Below are 19,208 nucleotides of genomic sequence, written 5' to 3'. Positions count from 1 at the left end.
CAAGTGATTACACAATAGAATACCCGCCTCCTTCACAAGAACAATATAGCCCGCAGCAGTGCTACTGGGGCCCGCGTACTCCTTTGCGGGCGGCGGGGACTCGGGGAGGTGACCCAGCCGCGTGTACAGACTTTATTTATAGGTTCTGCAACTGCCCCGCCCACATGCGTATTTCCGCCGCTGTGATCGCCGGGAAGTGTAGTTTTCCTTCCTCGCATACGGAGTGGAGGTCCTCACGTGATAGGCTGAGTTCGCCCCAGTCTACAGGCGGCAGCAGGGTGCCAGCTGTACACAGCGATGCGCCCATAGTGCGGGCCGGCGATATGGGGAGCTTTGACTATTTGTTTAAGGTGCTAGTTGTGGGGGACTCAACAGTCGGAAAGACCTCACTATTACATAGGTACGTCCATGACGTATTTGGCAAGGAGTACAAAATGACCATGGGAGGTGAGTGGCATTCCTGGGGCTGGTGGTGACTCCTGCCCTTTCTATGGCAGCCCCTCTTATTGCCGGCCCTACAGAGAGAAGGTTAATGCCGGCCCTACAGAGAGAAGGTTAATGCCTGCTATAGGCTCCCACTGTCCTGTCAGTGTAATGGCACTATGTGACGGTGCCTGCCGTGATAGAGGTAATTCCCCCCAGAACAATGCAGACCACTATGACAGGTGCGGCTTGTGCAGGCATTACGTATTGTTTTTTGCTGAAAGTATGAACTTAAGCCTTAGACTTGTCGTAAAATCCACAAATCAGAGTTAAACTTCCCTTTTCACGTTGGGTAACTGCAGTCTGACGTCTTGTATCTTCCTCTTCTTTTGCTAGTGGATTTTGCACTGAAGGTCGTCCAGTGGTCCGATACTGAAATGGTCCGGCTTCAGCTATGGGATATCGCAGGTAACTGCCACATGTTATGCTTTTAGAATTATTACTTAACATCAGTAAATGGGGTTGTCCACCTTGGGACTTAAATGCATGTATTTTGGGCTAAAAATCCTTTTTTGTAATTGGCATTAAGAATCTTGCAGCATTTGCCTTCTCTAGCCTTTGTGTTGCACGATCTATCACTGGCTGCTGAATGAGCTAGAAGGGTTTCCCAGGCATAACCCATCTGCAGGATAGTTAATAACAATTTGTTGGTGGTCTACCAGGTGCCCCCATTGATCAGCTGTATGTAAATACATGGAATGGAGCCTCACTCATTGAGTCTGTTCAGAGTGTAGCTGGCTTCTGTAGCACTATTCTTTTGCAGAAAAGCTGTGCTGCAGTAGCAACCAACTTTGACTGGAGCTGCAAGCTGTAGCTCCTTGTCAAGTGTTTTACATCCGACAGCAAAAAAACCAGCTGATTGCTGGGGGTCGGACGCCCACTGATCTGCTAGTGATGACCCTACCTGCAGGTGGGGCCATCAGTATTGTATGTCTGGACATCCCACTTAATTGAACCCCTTGAGCATCAGTGAGCTCATTATGACAATCCGATCATAAAGGTTATAACCTTTAATAATAATAATTATATATATATAGATATATTTACACTATGTTCCAAATTATTATGCAAATAACATTTTTATCGGATTTTCCTGAATGGTCGGTGCAAATGACAGTCAGTCTAATAAAAGTCATCACCCGTTAGAGTATACATCGAATTTTATTGAATAAACCTCCCAATGATAACAGTATAATCTCCAAAATGAATAAAAACTTAAAATGCACTGTTCCAAATTATTAGGCACAGTAGAATTTCTAAACATTTGATATGTTTTAGACAACAGAAAATGCTCATTTGTTGAATTTGCAGCATTAGGTCACATTCACTGAATAAAAAAGCTATTTAACTCCAAAACATCCTAACAGGCCAAGTTACATGTTAACATAGGACCCCTTCTTTGATATCACCTTCACAATTCTTGCATCCATTGAACTTGTAAGTTTTTGGAGAGTTTCTGCTTGTATTTCTTTGCATGAAGTCAGAATAGCCTCCCAGAGCTGCTGTTTTGATGTGAACTGCCTCCCACCCTCATAGATCTTTTGCTTGATGATACTCCAAATGTTCTCTATAGGGTGGAGGTCAGGGGAAGATGGTGGCCACACCATGAGTTTCTACTTTGATGCCCATAGCAGCCAATGACTCAGAGGTATTCTTTGCAGCATGAGATGGTGCAATGTCATGCCTGAAGGCACGTTTCTGCTTTTTATACCATGGAGGAAAGTTGTCAGTCAGAAACTCTATATACTTTGCAGAGGCCATTTTCACACCTTCAGGAACCTTAAAGGGCCCTATCAGCTGTTTCTCCATGATTCCGGCCCAAAACATGACTCCTCCACCTCCTTGCTGTCGTTGCAGCCTTGTTGGGACATGGTGGCCATCCACCAACCATCCATTACTCCATCCATTTGGACCATCCAGGGTTGCTCGACACTCATCAGTAAATAAGAGTGTTTGGAAATTAGTCTTCATGTATGTTTGGGCCCAATGCAACCATTTCTGCTTGTGAACACTGTTTAAGGGTGGCCGAATAGTAGGTTTATACACCACAGCAAGCCTTTGAAGTATCCTACACCTTGAGGTTCGAGTGACTCCAGAGGCACCAGCAGCTTTAAATATCTGTTTGCTGCTTTGTAATGGCTTTTTAGCAGCTGCTCTTAATCCGATGAACTTGCCTGGCAGAAATCTTCCTCATTATGCCTTTATCAGCACAAACACATCTGTGCTCAGATACAGCCACAAATCTCTTAACAGTACGATGATCACGCTTAAGTTTTCGGGAAACTTCTAATGTTTTCATCCCTTCACCAAGGCATTGCACTATTTGATGCTTTTCAGCAGCAGAGGGATCCTTTTTCTTTCCCATGTTACTTGAAAACTGTGACCTGCTTAATAATGTGGAACATCATTTTTAAGTAGTTTTGCTTTAATTAGAATCACCTGGAAAACTAATTATCACATGTGTTTAAGATTGATATCAGTGATCCATTGAGCCTGAGACACAATACCATCCACGAGTTTATTTGAAAAACAAAACAATTAAATCTTTATCACACTTAAATCCAATTTGCATAAAAATTTGGAACACAGTGTGTGTGTGTGTGTGTGTGTGTGTGTGTGTGTGTGTGTGTGTGTGTGTGTGTGTGTGTGTGTGTGTGTGTGTGTGTGTGTGTGTGTGTGTGTGTGTGTGTGTGTGTGTGTGTGTGTGTGTATATATATATATATATATAATATTTTCATTTTTTTTAAAATTTATTTTGTTCTCTGTACAGCCAGTCTGTCTGTTGGTTTAATGTGCAGGGAAACAAGGCGCCTGTAAAGGTCAAACGAGGCAAGCCTTTTATTGAAGCCAAATTGCAAAACTTACTTTTTTTTAACACCAAATGCATGCATTTAGAGGAAACTTGTCACCACGGACATGCAGACCAGTTTGTAGGCATCAAGTTATAGAACAGGGGAGCTGAGGAGATAGATATGAGTCTTGTGAGAAAGATTGAATATGAGGGCTCGTTCACACGTGTATACATCGGACAAGTGCTATCCGATGTTTTATTGGCTATCACTCAGATCAATGTTGAGAAAAGATTTGGAGAATGCTGCGCAAATCTAATCTCACTCATTCAACTCTATGGGTGCGTGGAAAACATCAGAGTGCAGTTCATTTCCACCGACTCCCACATTGAAGAAATCTTGTTTTCCATCTTCTCCTCACCTATGATTCTCTAATGCGAGAAAATCTGATCACACCTAGCTGAAACTCGAAACAAACTCTGATCAGAGTTTGAGCCACACATCGATTACATAATTGATCCAATTCTCTCGGATGACAGACTATATGGTCGTGCGACCTTGGCCTAGCCTGTGCTTCCATCATTTAAACCTCTGCAAATTCTGGGATTTTTGGTCATATAGCCGGTCTGATCAGTGACTCGTCAGCTATTTCTATATGCCCAAGTATAGAAAAAAAAACTTCAATCCCAGAGCAGATCAGAGGTTTAAATGATTAAAACTCGCTGAGCATTGCCTAGACTGGACACAGTTTAATGCAATTTTCAATTGCCTGATTTTAAATGTGTAAACTTTCATCCACTGGCAGCAAGCAGAGATATTGAAAAATAAAGATTTGGAGGCTGCTGAACTCATAATACAGATTTTAATTTTTTTTAGCTTTTATTTTTATTTAAACACTAATCCAGTGTATTTGTATACTGAAAATACAATCCACACGATTTGGATTAAAATTAGGAGTACGGTTTTGCTCTGTTTAGCACCCGGTGTTGGGCTTTATATTAATACACTATTCCATTTTTGCTCTGTGGCCAACAGTATCTATAAACCAGAACTGGTAGTGAAACATAATGGGAAGACTTGCACTACTTCTCTTTTTGTTTTTTGACCCACTAATGTTTTTACTTGGTACAAAATTCTCCCTTGTGAAGGTGGCCACAGCGGCAGGAGAAGTGTGATTTGGCAATGCACCTCATGAATTGCGGGCTCCTATTATGGACACATGTCACATCTGTTCTGGGTGCTTTTTATCCAGGGATCACAGCCCAGTTGTAATTCCCCTTCTCACACAATTGAGGAATCTTGCAGACTTTCTTACCTCTGCCATTTATAAACACAAGTTTTGCTTCCTCAAATACTGTACAGTCTTCATGTTGTGCAACAAAGATGCATCATATGTCAGTCTTTAAGTAAAGCTGCCTTGTTTATGTGACCTTCTGGAATTTTGACTTAACTGAACTTCATTGGTGCGGGTTACATGTGTTCTTTACGTGTTTACACCTTGGAAATACACAAAAAATGTGGGATTTTTACCTGTGGATTTCCTGTAACTAACATAAGTCTATGGGGAAAACCTGCATATAAAACTCAATGTACCCAAGAGAAATTGACATATTGCAGATTAGAAAAAAGCACCGCCGGTGCTAAGAAGCATAGTTGGCTCGAGATTTCTAGAAATCTCATTCACTTAGCTGGGACTGTAAGGCTACTTTCACACTAGCGTCATACGACGCACGACGAATTGCGTCGTTGCGACGTACCGACGCAAGCAGTGAAAGCGCCGCACAACGGGGGCAGCGGATGCTGTTTTTTAACGCATCCGCTGCCCCATTGTGATGTGCGGGGAGGCGGGGGTAGAGTTCCGGCCGCGCATGTGCGGTCGGAAAAGACGGTCTCGACGCACCAAAAAACGTTACATGCAACGTTTTTTGGTGGCGACGGACCGACGCAACCGTCGCACGACTGTTGCGATGTGTGGCAATGCGTCGCACTGCGTCACTAATGCAAGTCTATGGAGAAAAAACGCATCCTGCAAAACGACGCATAGCGACGTGCAGTGCACGACGCTGGTGTGAAAGTAGCCTAAGACGCTGTGTTTTTGACACAGGGAAAACATGCAGCGTCAAAAAACGCAGTAAAGGCTCATTGTGGGAACGTAGCCTTAGAGATTGTCTAGAGCCACATCCAGCGGTCCCCACAGTAGTGACACTCAGCCCACCACTTGTATGGTGGCAGCCAAAGTTTATCCAGAAAGCACACAGATCTTGTACTCCTTACCTATATAAGCAGTGTAATTACATGCAAGAGTTCCCACTTTACCCACATGTAGTATTCTCGTATCAAGCACACTATATCGCGTCCAGCTTCAATCCTATCCTGTCATCCTATCTCTAACTTCCTATATTTATTTCTGAACCCCGTCCCCTCCAGAAGTATATGCACATTGAGATCTTTTCTTCTGTACAGGGTTACTTGTAGATGTCTCCAACTGGAGACCTTTTCTTCAAGGCTGGTTTCTAGACCAGATGCTAATGACCCACACTGGCAGAAAGCCGTGAGCTACAGATTAGGGAACCCCGTCTTGCAGTATGTTATGTGTATTTACACTCTATTGACACTGCCCACAGAGGTTCTTAAGCTTCCTGGGCAAAATCCACAATGGACCCAACGGACCACATTATAGGTTGGTGAGATCCATATTGCACTGATGGGGAAAACAATCATGAAATGAGTGCGATAGATCATCATAATTAATGTTATAAACCAGTGTTTCTCAACTCCAATCCTCAAGACCCACCAACAGGTCATGTTTTCAGGATTTCCTTAGTATTGCCCAGGTGATGGAATTAATGCTTGAGCAGGTAATGAAATTATCACCTGTGCAATACTAAGGAAATCCTGAAAACATGACCTGTTGGTGGGTCTTGAGCACTGGAGTTGAGAAACACTGTTCTAAACCAAAGACATACTGATAGGGAATTTAGATTGTGAGCCCCATCAGGGACAGCAATTATAGTGTGTGCAAACTGTAAAGCGCTGTGGAATTTGTTAGAGCAATATAAAAATTTATTATTATTATTATTATTATTATTATTAAGCTAGAATGGGAGTCTTAAATGTACACTACTATAAAAAAGTTTTAGGCAGGTTTGGGAAAAAATGCTGCATGGTAATAATGCTAAGCATAATACCTAAGCCCATATTCCCCACAAAGGAATGGGCACTTCACATAATGGTACAACATACTAGTCCCACAGTTAATCAGACTGTGGTCAAAGTTGCACATAAAAATATTTAAATACTAAATATCTTTATTGCAAATGTTTTAAAATACATATAAATACATAAACAGTAAACCAGGTGCCTCAAACAAACCAAAAGAATACAAATGAGGTCAACCCTAACCAAGACACAAAGTCAATACACAGGGAATAATTTATGTGAATATTGCACATGCAGTGGTGTTGGAATATAATCAGAAATTAAATACTGCTATTGCCAATAGGGGAAGAAGCACACGCGAAACGCGCGTCGGGGCTAGGAGGTTCAGCGTGCCACTCGACAGAGCACTTTTTGAGAGTGACAGGTAATATGCACATGGCGGAGGGTCATTTGAACTTAAATGTTTTTATTGTTACAATGGTATCAAACACTTAGGGCGTTTAAACCATGATAGATCTATAGTTCAGGTCTTCCGTTAGCCTGGTGTGGAGAGAGCCAAAAAATCATCATGATGACTGTTATTTATGGTAAACACAGGTACAGGCACATCTTCACAATGAGGGACAGGCCTTCTTGCAGATTCCATGTTACTCCCATTTTCGTTTCTTATGCTTATTGAATCCTTGCACTTGCACTGCACAGAAATAACAGTCATCATGATGATTTTTTGGCTCTCTCCACACCATTGGAACACCAAATTTGAAGCTTTTTCTTTGTCCTTTGCTCCATTTTCGTAATAATTCGATACATGCTTTGCACACTGTGTGGTGCCCAAAACTTGTCTTGGTCCCCAAGCATAACCCCAAAATAGGCAAAATACACTTTTTTTTCGAAGTCTGTTATGTTTCTTCTATGTTTTGGCAGTGTGTATTCACCACAAATGTAACAGAATGAGTCTGGATCGTTAAGACAACTTCTTCTTGATGAGTTCATGCTTTTCACTGGAAAACAGACAACAACATAAAGTTAGTGCAAAAATCAAGCTATGAACAAACTTTTAGAACACTAATTAACACAAAACTATATTGAGAACTGCTCAGTTCAAGTACTAATCCAAAGAAATTAATGAGATGATGCGTCGCATTTACCAACAAGTGCTATAAATAAGATACCAAAAATGTCAAAAACTTGAGCCAATCTGGCAAAACTGATAGCATATTCAGAATCAGCACCCCAAAAATACCCCAAATTCATTAAAATATTTTGGACACCAGAAAAAAAAATTTTTTTTGTTGACCTGTGTTATATTCCAACACCACTGCATGTGCAATATTCACATAAATTATTCCCTTTGTATTGACTACGTGTCTTGCTCTAGTTGACCTCACTTGTATTCTTTTGGTTTCTTTGAGGCACCTTGTTTACTGTTTATTTATGTATTTATATGTATTTTAAAACATTTGCAATAAAGATATTTAGTATTTTAATGTGGCACTTCTTTGACCACAGTCTGATTAACTGTGGGATTAGTATGTTATGGTCAGAATGCTTTAAAAAAAAAAAAGTGTTTAATAGCTTGTTCACTTAACCCCTTTCTGTCATTGGACGTACTATTCCGTCCATGTGGGGTGGGCCCTACTTCCCAAGGACGGAATAGTACGTCCAGCACGATCGGCCGCGCTCACGGGGGGAGCGCGGCCGGGTGTCAGCTGACTATCGCAGCTGACAGCCGGCACTATGTGCCAGGAGCGGTCACGGACCGCCCCCGGCACATTAACCCCCGGCACACCGCGATCAAACATGATCGCGGTGTACCGGCGGTATAGGGAAGCATCGCGCAGGGAGGGGGCTCCCTGCGTGCTTCCCTGAGACCCCCGGAGCAACGCAATGTGATCGCGTTGCTCCGTGGGTCTCCTACCTCCTTCCTCGCTGCAGGTCCCGGATCCAAGATGGCCGCGGCATCCGGGTCCTGCAGGGAAGGAGGTGGCTTACCGAGTGCCTGCTCAGAGCAGACGCTGGTAAGCCTGCAGCCCTGTCAGTGAGATCGGTGATATGACAGAGTGCTGTGCACACTGTCAAATCACCGATCTGTGATGTCCCCCCCCCCCCCCCCCCTGGGACAAAGTAAAAAAGTAAAAAAAAATGTCCACATGTGTAAAAAAAAAAAAAAAAAAAAAAAAAAAAATAATAATCCCATAAATAAATTTCTTTATCTAAATAAAAAAAAAAATCAAACAATAAATGTACACATTTAGTATCGCCACGTCCGTAACGACCCCACCTATAAAACTACATAACTAGTTAACCCCTTGAGTGAACACCGTAAAAAAAAATAAAAAAAAAACCGAGGCAAAAAACAACGCTTTATTCCCATACCGCCAATCAAAAAGTGGAATAACACGCGATCAAAAAGACGGATATAAATAACCATGGTACCGCTGAAAACGTCATCTTGTCCCGCAAAAAACGAGGCGCCATACACCATCAGCGAAAAAATAAAGTTATAGTCCACAGAATAAAGCGATGCCAAAATAATTATTTTTTCTATAAAATAGCTTTTATCGTATAAAAGCGCCAAAACATAAAAAAATGATGTCAATGAGATATCGCTGTAATCGTACTGACCCGAAGAATAAAACTGCTTTATCAATTTTACCAAACGCGGAACGGTATAAACGCCTCCCCCAAAAGAAATTAATGAATAGCTGGTTTTTGGTCATTCTGCCTCACAAAAATCGGAATAAAAAGCGATCAAAAAAATCTCCCGTGCCCGAACATGTTACCAATAAAAACGTCAACTCGTCCCGCAAAAAACAAGACCTCACATGACTCTGTGGACTCAAATATGGAAAAATTATAGCTCTCAAAATGTGGTAACGCAAAAAATATTTTTTGCAATAAAAAGCGTCTTTCAGTGTGTGACGGCTGCCAATCATAAAAATCCGCTAAATAACCCGCTATAAAAGTAAATCAAACCCCCTTTCATCACCCGCTTAGGCTACGTTCACATTTGCGTTGTGCGCCGCAGCGTCGGCGACGCAACGCACAACGCAGGAACACCGCATGCACAACGCATGCACAACGCTGCGTTTTGCGACGCATGCGTCCTTTTTTTGCTTGATTTTGTACGCACAAAAAAATGCAACTTGCTGCGTCCTCTGCACCATGACGCGTGCGCCGCAGTGACGCATGCGTCGCAAAACGCAAGTGCAACGCATGTCCATGCGCCCCCATGTTAAATATAGGGGCACATGACGCATGCGGCGACGCTGCGGCGCAGAACGCTAATGTGAACGTAGCCTTAGTTAGGGAAAAATTTAAAAAATGTATTTATTTCCATTTTCCCATTAGGGCTAGGGTTAGGGCTAGGGCTAGGGTTAGGGCTACATTTAGGGTTGGGGCTAAAGTTAGGGTTGGGGCTAAAGTTAGGGTTTGGATTACATTTACGGTTGGGAATAGGGTTGGGATTAGGGTTAGGGGTGTGTCTGGGTTAGAGGTGTGGTTAGGGTTACCGTTGGGATTAGGGTTAGGGGTGTGTGTGGATTAGGGTTTCAGTTATAATTGGGGGGTTTCCACTGTTTAGGCACATCAGGGGCTCTCCAAACGTGACATGGCGTCCCATTTCAATTCCAGCCAATTCTGCGTTGAAAAAGTAAAACAGTGCTCCTTCCCTTCCAAGCTCTCCCGTGCGCCCAAACAGGGGTTTACCCCAACATATGGGGTATCGGCGTACTCGGAACACATTGGAGAACAACTTTTGGGGTCCAATTTCTCCTGTTACCCTTGGGAAAATACAAAACTGGGGCTAAAAAATAATTTTTGTGGAAAAAAAAAAAAAATTTATTTGCATGGCTCTGCGTTATAAACTGTAGTGAAACACTTGGGGGTTCAAAGTTCTCACAACACAACTAGATAAGGTCCTTGGGGGGTCTAGTTTCCAATATTGGGTCACTTGTGGGGGGTTTCTACTGTTTAGGTACATTAGGGGCTCTGCAAACGCAATGTGACGCCTGCAGACCAATCCATCTAAGTCTGCATTGCAAATGATGCTCCTTCCCTTCCGAGCTCTGCCATGCGCTCAAACGGTGGTTCCCCCCCACATATGGGGTATCAGCGTACTCAGGACAAATTGGACAACAACTTTTGGGGTCTAATTTCTCCTGTTACCCTCGGGAAAATACAAAACTGGGGGCTAAAATGTAATTTTTGTGGGAAAAAATTTTTGTTTTATTTGTACGGCTCTGCATTATAAACTTCTGTGAAGCACTTGGTGGGTCAAAGTGCTCACCACACCTCTAGATAAGTTCCTTAGGGGGTCTACTTTCCAAAATGGTGTCACTTGTGGGGGGGTTTCAATGTTTAGGCACATCAGTGGCTCTCCACTACAGTGGCAACATGGCGTCCCATCTCAATTCCAGTCAATTTTGCAGTGAAAAGTCAAACGGCGCTCCTTCCCTTCCGAGCTCTCCCATGCGCCCAAACAGTGGTTTACCCCCACATATGGGGTATCAGCGTACTCAGGACAAATTGCACAACAACTTTTGTGGTCCAATTTCTTCTCTTACCCTTGGGAAAATAAAAAATTGGGGGCGAAAAGATCATTTTTGTGAAAAAATATGATTTTTTATTTTTACGGTCCTGCATTATAAACTCCTGTGAAGCACTTGGTGGGTCAAAGTGCTCACCACACCTCTAGATAAGTTCCTTAGGGGGTCTACTTTCCAAAATGGTGTCACTTGTGGGGGGGTTTCAATGTTTAGGCACATCAGTGGCTCTCCACTACAGTGGCAACATGGCGTCCCATCTCAATTCCAGTCAATTTTGCATTGAAAAGTCAAATGGTGCTCCTTCGCTTCCGAGCTCTGTCATGCGCCCAAACAGTGGTTTACCCCCACATATGGGGTATCGGCGTACTCAGGACAAATTGTATAACATCTTTTGGGGTCCATTTTCTCCTGTTACCCTTGGTAAAATAAAACAAATTGGAGCTGAATTAAATTGTGTGTGAAAAAAAGTTAAATGTTCATTTTTATTTAAACATTCCAAAAATTCCTGTGAAACACCTGAAGGGTTAATAAACTTTTTGAATGTGGTTTTGAGCACCTTGAGGGGTGCAGTTTTTAGAATGGTATCACACTTGGTTATTTTCTATCATATAGACCCCTCAAAATGACTTCAAATGAGATGTGGTCCCTGAAAAAAAAAAATGGTGTTGTAAAAATGAGAAATTGCTGGTCAACTTTTAACCCTTATAACTCCCTAACAAAAAAAATTTTGGTTCCAAAATGATGCTGATGGAAAGTAGACATGTGGGAAATGTTACTTATTAAGTATTTTGTGTGACATATCACTGTGATTTAATTGCATAAAAATTCAAATTTGGAAAATTGCGAAATTTTCAAAATTTTCACCAAATTTCCATTTTTTTCACAAAACGCAGGTAATATCAAAGAAAGTTTACCACTATCATGAAGTACAATATGTCACGAGAAAACAATGTCAGAATCACCAGGATCCGTTGAAGCGTTCCAGAGTTATAACCTCATAAAGGGACAGTGGTCAGAATTGTAAAAATTGGCCCGGTCCATAACGTGCAAACCACCCTTGGGGGTGAAGGGGTTAATTTACATTTTGTGAACTAATAAAAGTGAAATCTACCGTATATACTCGAGTAAGCCTAGGGTGGAAAATGCAGCAGCTACCGGTAAATGTCAAAAATAAAAATAGATACCAATAAAAGTAAAATTAATTGAGACATCAGTAGGTTAAGTGTTTTTGAATATCCATATTGAATCAGGAGCCCCATATAATGCTCCATCCAGTTCATGATGGGCCCCATAAGATGCTCCATACAAAATACGCTCCATATAATGCTCCATATTAAAATATGCCCCATATAATGCTGCACAAAGGTTAATAATGGCCCCATAAGATGCTCCACATATTATGGCCCCATGAGATGCTCCACACATTATGCCCCATAAGATGCTCCACACATTTGCCCCATTTGCTGTTGCTGCGATTAAAATAAAAAAAATCACATACTCACCTCTCTTCGCTCAGGCCCCCGACACCAGCAATAGTCACCTTCCTCGTTCCACGTGCCGCTCTGTCTTCCATCCTCTGCACTGACTGTTCAGGCAGAGGGCGGCACGCTCACTAATCACGTCATCGCGCTCTGACCTGAACAGTCACAGCCAGAGGACGGAAGACAGAGCGGCGCGCAGCGGTGGAACGAGGAAGGTGACTATCGCGCACTGCTCACCTCCCCCGATATACTCACCTGCTCCCGGTGCGGTCCCTGGCAGCGTCTCACTGTCAGATGGTCTCCAGGAGCCGGCGGCATCTTCCTATGTTCAGCGGTCACATACCGCTCATTACAGTAATGAATATGCGTGCATATTCATTACTTTAATGAGCGGTACCACGTGACCGCTGAACACAGGAAGAGCTGCCCGGAGACCATGGGAAATGCAGGGACAGCGCCAGGAGCAGGTAAGTATGTCACCGCACCACTCCCCCTCACCCGCCGACCCCCCCCGACACTGACTCGAGGATAAGCCGAGATGGTCACTTTCAGCCCCGAAAAGTGGGCTGAAAATCTCGGCTTATACTCGTATATACGGTAATTTTAAATTAATATTTAGTGTGACCACCCTTTCCCTTCAGAAAAGCATCAGTTCTTTCACGCCTGCACACAGGTTGTGAAGAAACTTGGCAGGGAGCTTATTCCAAACATCTTGGAGAAATAACCACAGGTTTTCTGTGGATATAGGCTTGAGAAAATCCTTCACTCTCTTCATGTAATGCCTGACGGACTCCAAAATGTTGAGTTTGTGCCTCTGTGGGGACCATATTATAGCTTCCAGGATGCCTTGCTTTTCTTTACACTAGATTATAGTTCTTAAAGGGAACCTGTCGTTCTGTTTGATAATACTATAAACGGGGTTAATCGGCAGGTTAATCGCGTTTTGAAGACGCGGAACTGAAAGGGCGTCACCTGGTAGAAAATGTATTTTATTTTTTCCCTGGAGCTGCCGGCTATTGGTTATGCTGGAGTGCCCGGAGAGATTAGTCACCTAGAAAAAATGATGCTTTGATGCTATTTAGGAGGTAAAAGACGTTCACAAAAAATATTGACTTGGTTTAGATTTCTTTTTTTGTGTATTCACTTTTTCTACCAATTAACAAAATGAAAACTATTAACACTTCTAGTTTTTGAAAGCATTCTTTTTTTTATTTTTTTATAGCAGTATTTTATTCCTACACATGACTAAATCTTTTGCACAGTTCTATATATTGGAGATGAACACCTATGTGCAGAATGATTTGGTTTAGTGGTGAATGTGGGTAATTGCACATGCTTCTATTGGCTGCATAATCAGGCTTATGTATTTCCTGTTTTTGTATGCTAATATTATCATTGCACATTACCATTTACATTAGTTAAATTTATTTATATAATATATATTAATCTATACTTACAAGAATGCTGAGCAAGTTCCTTTTATTCTTTTGTGTTGAAACCAGTTGCACCCAATGTGCCAGTCACTAAAACCATCCAGTTACCAGGTCACCCATTAGTGCAAATATATTCTGTATCTTTTCTTGTCAACAGGTCAGGAGCGATTTACGTCTATGACCAGACTTTACTATAAACAGGCTTCTGGTTGTATAATCATGTTTGACCTCACCAGTGCTGACTCTTTCCGAAGTTGTCAAATGTGGAAAAGTGACCTGGACAATAAGGTTACCCTATCAAATGGCGATCCTGTGCCATGCATACTTCTGGCAAACAAGGTAAAATTATGTAGTAATCACTAATTTTAATCTTTATTTGAAAAATTAGGCAATTAACAGCTTTAAATGACTAACGTGTATTAATTTTTGGTAGTTGCTTGTAAACAGAATAGCATTACTTAACAAGGTCAAAAAAGACACTAGATCTCTGGGCTGGTCTTAAAGGGAGCTGGTCATCAGGAAAACGCTATTAACCTGCAGATAGAGTTAATCTGCATGGTAATAGTGTTATTAACCTGCCCGGCACCCGCACTAAGCCAAACGCTGTGGGGAGAAAATAAATTTCAGAAAGTGGCCAATATTCCAAAAGACATACAATATTTGAATGTCACAAAGATCAACCCGGGCAATAATAAAACAACCATATGACAAAAGATCTTAATTTAATACACAGGTCCTGGATAAGGGTTGGCCTGCACTCTTTCTATTCCATCTACTCTAGGGGAGTCAGTCTTATAGTGCATAAAAGTGTTCCATTTAAATGCAAAATTCCGATGAAACGGGAGGCTGGCCAGATATCCCTTTTTAATAATGATGGGAGACTTTAACAATACATGCAATCCATTGAGAGACCAGTTTTATGCAGGAGATAATTCTCTCTTCCCCTTTGTCTGCCTTAAGAAGTTGGGCCTGGTTGATACCTGAAAAGAGATGTTTCCTAATTCAAAAGTCTACTCCTGTACCTCATTGACATATCAATCCCTCTCAAGAATTGACTTGGTGCTTTGATTTGGAGCTATGTAATCCTATGACCTCGGGACTTGTTAATATAGAATATCTTCCTAAGTCTTTAACAGATCACTGTCTCCCCTATTGTTTCAGCTACAGGTGGATATGATGAGGTCCAGTTTTTCTCAGGTGGAAGCTTACCCCATTTTGGCTCAAAGTTATTCACTAACAGTGTCAGGGGGCAACTATCGGAATTCTTTTCCACTAATTTGGGCTTGGCACATACAGTTGAAACTAGACGTTTACATACACTATATAAAAAGACACATATGCATGTTTTTCTCAATATCTGACATGAAATCAGAATAAACCTTTCCCATTTTAGGTCAACTAGAATTACCATAATTATCTGCCAAATGCCAGAATGAGAGAGGGCGAATGTTTTAAGGCATTTTTTACTTACTGCAAAGTCAAAAGTTTACGTACACTAAGATTACTGTGCCTTTAAACAATTCTGGACTGCCCATATGATGATGCCATGTGTTTGGATGCTTCTGAATCATATCAACATGTTTTTTTTCCTTTTTTTTTTTTTTTTTTCCATTCTGCCTTCTAAACATCGAAGGGCTCTGCGCACATTTATGCTGCGCTCTGCGTTGAGCGTTTACACCGGGGTTTTCCATGTAAATCTCTGAAACACGTGATTCAGCTGGAACCCTCGATGGCTGATTCCCTATAATGAGGCCGATGGAGGCACTGTGGACGCAGTCTGACCTGTGATTAGGATTGCATAAAAGTGCCGTCGGCCACAGTTTTGTGCACTTTTGAAACGGACACCACTAAACATAGGCCAAACGGAGTCCAGAGTAAATCTGCTGCCTCATATTGAATAGATCCCTCGGGGTTTTCTTCTGAATCACGTTACTCAGAGATTTCGATGGAAACCCCAAAGTAAGTGGCCAGCATAGTGCAGGATAAATGTGATCCCAAACGTTATGTAAAATGTTCCCAATAAAAGCTTCAACTCCAATCGACAAAAAAAGCAAGTTCCCACTCAGATCTGTCATCTGTTAATGGAAATATAGGGGGCTTCCACATTACCGATAGTACAATGGTTCTGGAAAAGCAAAATGGCTACCCCTCCAAAAGAGGTTCAGCAAATTCTGTGCTCCCAAATCCAAATGCCCCCTCCCTTCTGAGCCCCTCAGTGAACCTAAACCACATATAGCGTACACATGTTTGGCATTTCTGAAGTGACTAACTTACGGGTGCATGTCTCCAGAAGCATGAGTTGAGCATAACGTACTGGTGACAGAAACATACTGGTAACCACAACGACAGTTTGCAATTTTCACTTGGCAACATTCATTGCTGCTTGTTTCTGGAAAATTCCCATGGAGTGAAAATTGTCACTGTACCTCTTTTGAACTTTATCTACAGGTGTAATCTCCAAAATGGGGATACTTGAGGGGGGGGGGAATTATGCTCTTCTAGCAATTAAGGTCTCTGCAGGGCGGCTAACACTGATGGCAATCTGCCCTGTTTCTGGCCCTGAAGCTCCTGGGGGGGCCTCTTGCCAGATTGCCGTTATGTGTGGCGGGCAGGAAGCGATCCCTGCAGCTCCGCTGCTTACAGGAGAAAATAGCGGAGCTACAGGGATCCCTCCTGCTTCATGCCCACGCTTCCTGTCTGACACAGCAGCGCAGCTGGATGACGTCAGTATTCATCGCACGGCTGTGTCAGAGAAAGCTGACGACGATGCTGCGGCTGCCGGGGAATGTGTGGAGAGGTGAAGTGTGTGTCGTGGCGAGGGCAATGATTGGGGTGGTGGCGGAAAAAGCAATGATAGAGGTGGTGGAAAGGGCAATGATGGGAGTTGAGGGAGAAAGCAATGATGGGTTGTGGGGAGAAGGCAATGATAGGGTGGTGGTGGAGAGGGCAATGATGGGATTGGGGGGAGGAGGAGTAGGACAGAGGGATGTAGGGGATTGAGATGGGAGGAAGGGGGACTTATGAGGAGGGGGAGGAGGACATTGGATATGGATGTAAAATGAATTGGGTGGAGGAGAAGGGTGCTCAGCCCCTGATAGTGTCCTCCCCATCTCACAATTCATTGTCATGCTATCGGGGACTTTAAAATCTATTAAAGTGGGAGAGGAGGAGGTGGTAAGGTGCAATAGGACACTTTAAATAATGAATTGAAAGTTCGGAGAGGACTGTCAGGGACTTGTAGTGAATTGGGAGGAGGCGGAGGATGCTCAGTACCTGATGGCTTCTTCTCCCATCCCCTAATTCATTTTGATGCTATGAAGGACTTATAATGAATAGGGGAGGGGACACAGGACAGGGACTAAGGCTATGTGCATGCGTTTAGGATATGCAGAATTTTCTCCTGCAAATCCTGATGTGTTGGCAGGGAGAAGGTTGTGTAAAATACATTAATTTTTTTCCACATTTTTGTCATGCTTTTGTTATGTATTTTTCCCCATTACTACTGGTGAAATACACTGCAAGAATTGACATTATGCAGATTTTGATCTGCTGCAAATCTGCAAGGAAAAAATAAGCTGCGTGTGCATGAGACGTCAGGGATCTCATTCACTGTTCCTGTACTGTAAAACCTTCCATATATTCCTTGTCCACATAGCCTTACAGGTAGTTGTGGAGAGTCAGACTGAATAGTTTATTATTGGGCGGCAGAGATTATAGGTAATGGGGGACACAGTTGAGCTTATCACTTTATATTTTTAATGGTGCGTGGCTAATGGTATATTAATGGTGGGGTACATTTCTGTATTCGGTGGGGAGACACAAGTGTGTATACAATGTATGTGACCTTGTTGTTTTCAGGGCTGCGAAGATCATCGTAACAAGGAGTCGTGGCTGGGAGATGTCGACATGAAGGTCTGACCAGATGGAGAAAGAACAGGAGAAAGCAGCTATAATCAGACAAGACGTCAGCGGTAAGTGCCTGGATGTAAATATTATTCTGTATCTACACTATGTGATTTGGAGTGATAATGTTTTTTTTGTAAAATCCCTTATTCTACATTCTCGCATTTGTGTGAAATGTCCATGTGCTTCCAGGTTTTTTTTTTTTATCTGATGACACACGGACTCCGTTTTATAGGTCTATTCACACATACAGGTGCATCTCACAAAATTAGTTTATCATCAAAAAGTTAATTTCAGTTCTTCAATACAAAAAGTGAAACTCATATATTATAAAGTCATTACAAACCGAGTGATCTATTTCAAGTGTTTATTTCTGTTAATGTTGATGATTATGGCTTACAGCCAATGAAAACCCAAAAGTCATTATCTCCAAAAAATTTTAATACTTTATAACACCAGCTTAAAAAATGATTTTAAAATCCAAAATGTTGGCCTACTGAAATGTATATTCAGTAAATGCATGCTTGGTCGGGGCTCCTTTGGCATCAATTACTGCATCAATGCAGCGTGGAATGGCTGTGGCACTGCTGAGGTGTTATGGAAACCCAGGTTACTTTGATAGCAGCCTTCAGCTCGTCTGCATTGTTGGTTCTGGGGTCTCTAATCTTCCTCTTGACAATACCCCATAGTTTTTAAACCAGGTATTGGTAGTGTGGACAGGTGCCAAGTGCTGCTGCAATGATAATAGATGTGGTAGAGCCAAGTGACAGCAACATCAGAAAGAAGGAATATGAGAAGTACCAGGGCCTCAAAGGAGAACTGGAGAAGATGTGGAAGGTGAAGGCAACAGTGATACCAGTGGTGATAGGGGTCACTGCTCCAAGTGCTCCTTAGCTGGAAGAATGGCTACAACAGATCCCAGGAGCAACATCTGAGCTCTGTCCAGAAAAACGCAATGCTAGAAACAGCTAAGATCCTGCTCAGAACCCTCAGGGTATGTCCACTCGTTGCGGATTTTTCTGCGGATCTTTCTGCAGCGGATTTGTAAAATCCGCAGTGCAAAACCACTGCGGTTTTCACTGCGGATTTTCACGCGGATTCCTCTGCGGGTTTTCAACTGCACTTTCCTATTGGTGCAGGTTGAAAACCGCTGCGGAATCCGCAGAAAGAAGTGACATGCTGCTTTTTTTTTTCCGCAGCGTTTCCGCGTGGAATTTTCCGCAGCATGTGCACAGCGGTTTTTACCCTTCGCCACGACAGCACCCCACATGAGAGAGAGGGATCCGCCCATAGGAACAGGAAACCTACAGAATAAAAGGAGGCGGTCCCCTCTCCTCAGTTTAGGTTTCCTGTTTCTATGGGAACCCGAAGTACCTGCAGTCCAAGAGGATTCCTGGGCCATGCACCGCCTG

General features: G+C 42.5%; 1 protein-coding gene across 1 annotated transcript in view; it reads left to right on the top strand.

Moving 5' to 3' along the window:
* Window positions 1-201: 201 nt before the first annotated feature.
* Window positions 202-19,208, top strand: part of RAB29 (RAB29, member RAS oncogene family) — a 44,571-nt gene continuing 25,564 nt past the window's right edge. The window contains exons 1-3 of the mRNA XM_077295140.1: window positions 202-447; window positions 820-891; window positions 14,051-14,232. Of these exons, the coding sequence (XP_077151255.1) occupies window positions 324-447; window positions 820-891; window positions 14,051-14,232 (378 nt within the window). The 5' untranslated portion in view covers window positions 202-323. The remainder of the gene's footprint in view (window positions 448-819; window positions 892-14,050; window positions 14,233-19,208) is intronic.

This window comes from Ranitomeya variabilis, chromosome 3 (genome assembly GCF_051348905.1).
Source record: "Ranitomeya variabilis isolate aRanVar5 chromosome 3, aRanVar5.hap1, whole genome shotgun sequence".
Classification (NCBI taxonomy): Eukaryota; Metazoa; Chordata; class Amphibia; order Anura; family Dendrobatidae; genus Ranitomeya; species Ranitomeya variabilis.
Note: the sequence above shows the minus strand (reverse complement) of the source record. Positions and strands in the feature narration are given on the sequence as shown.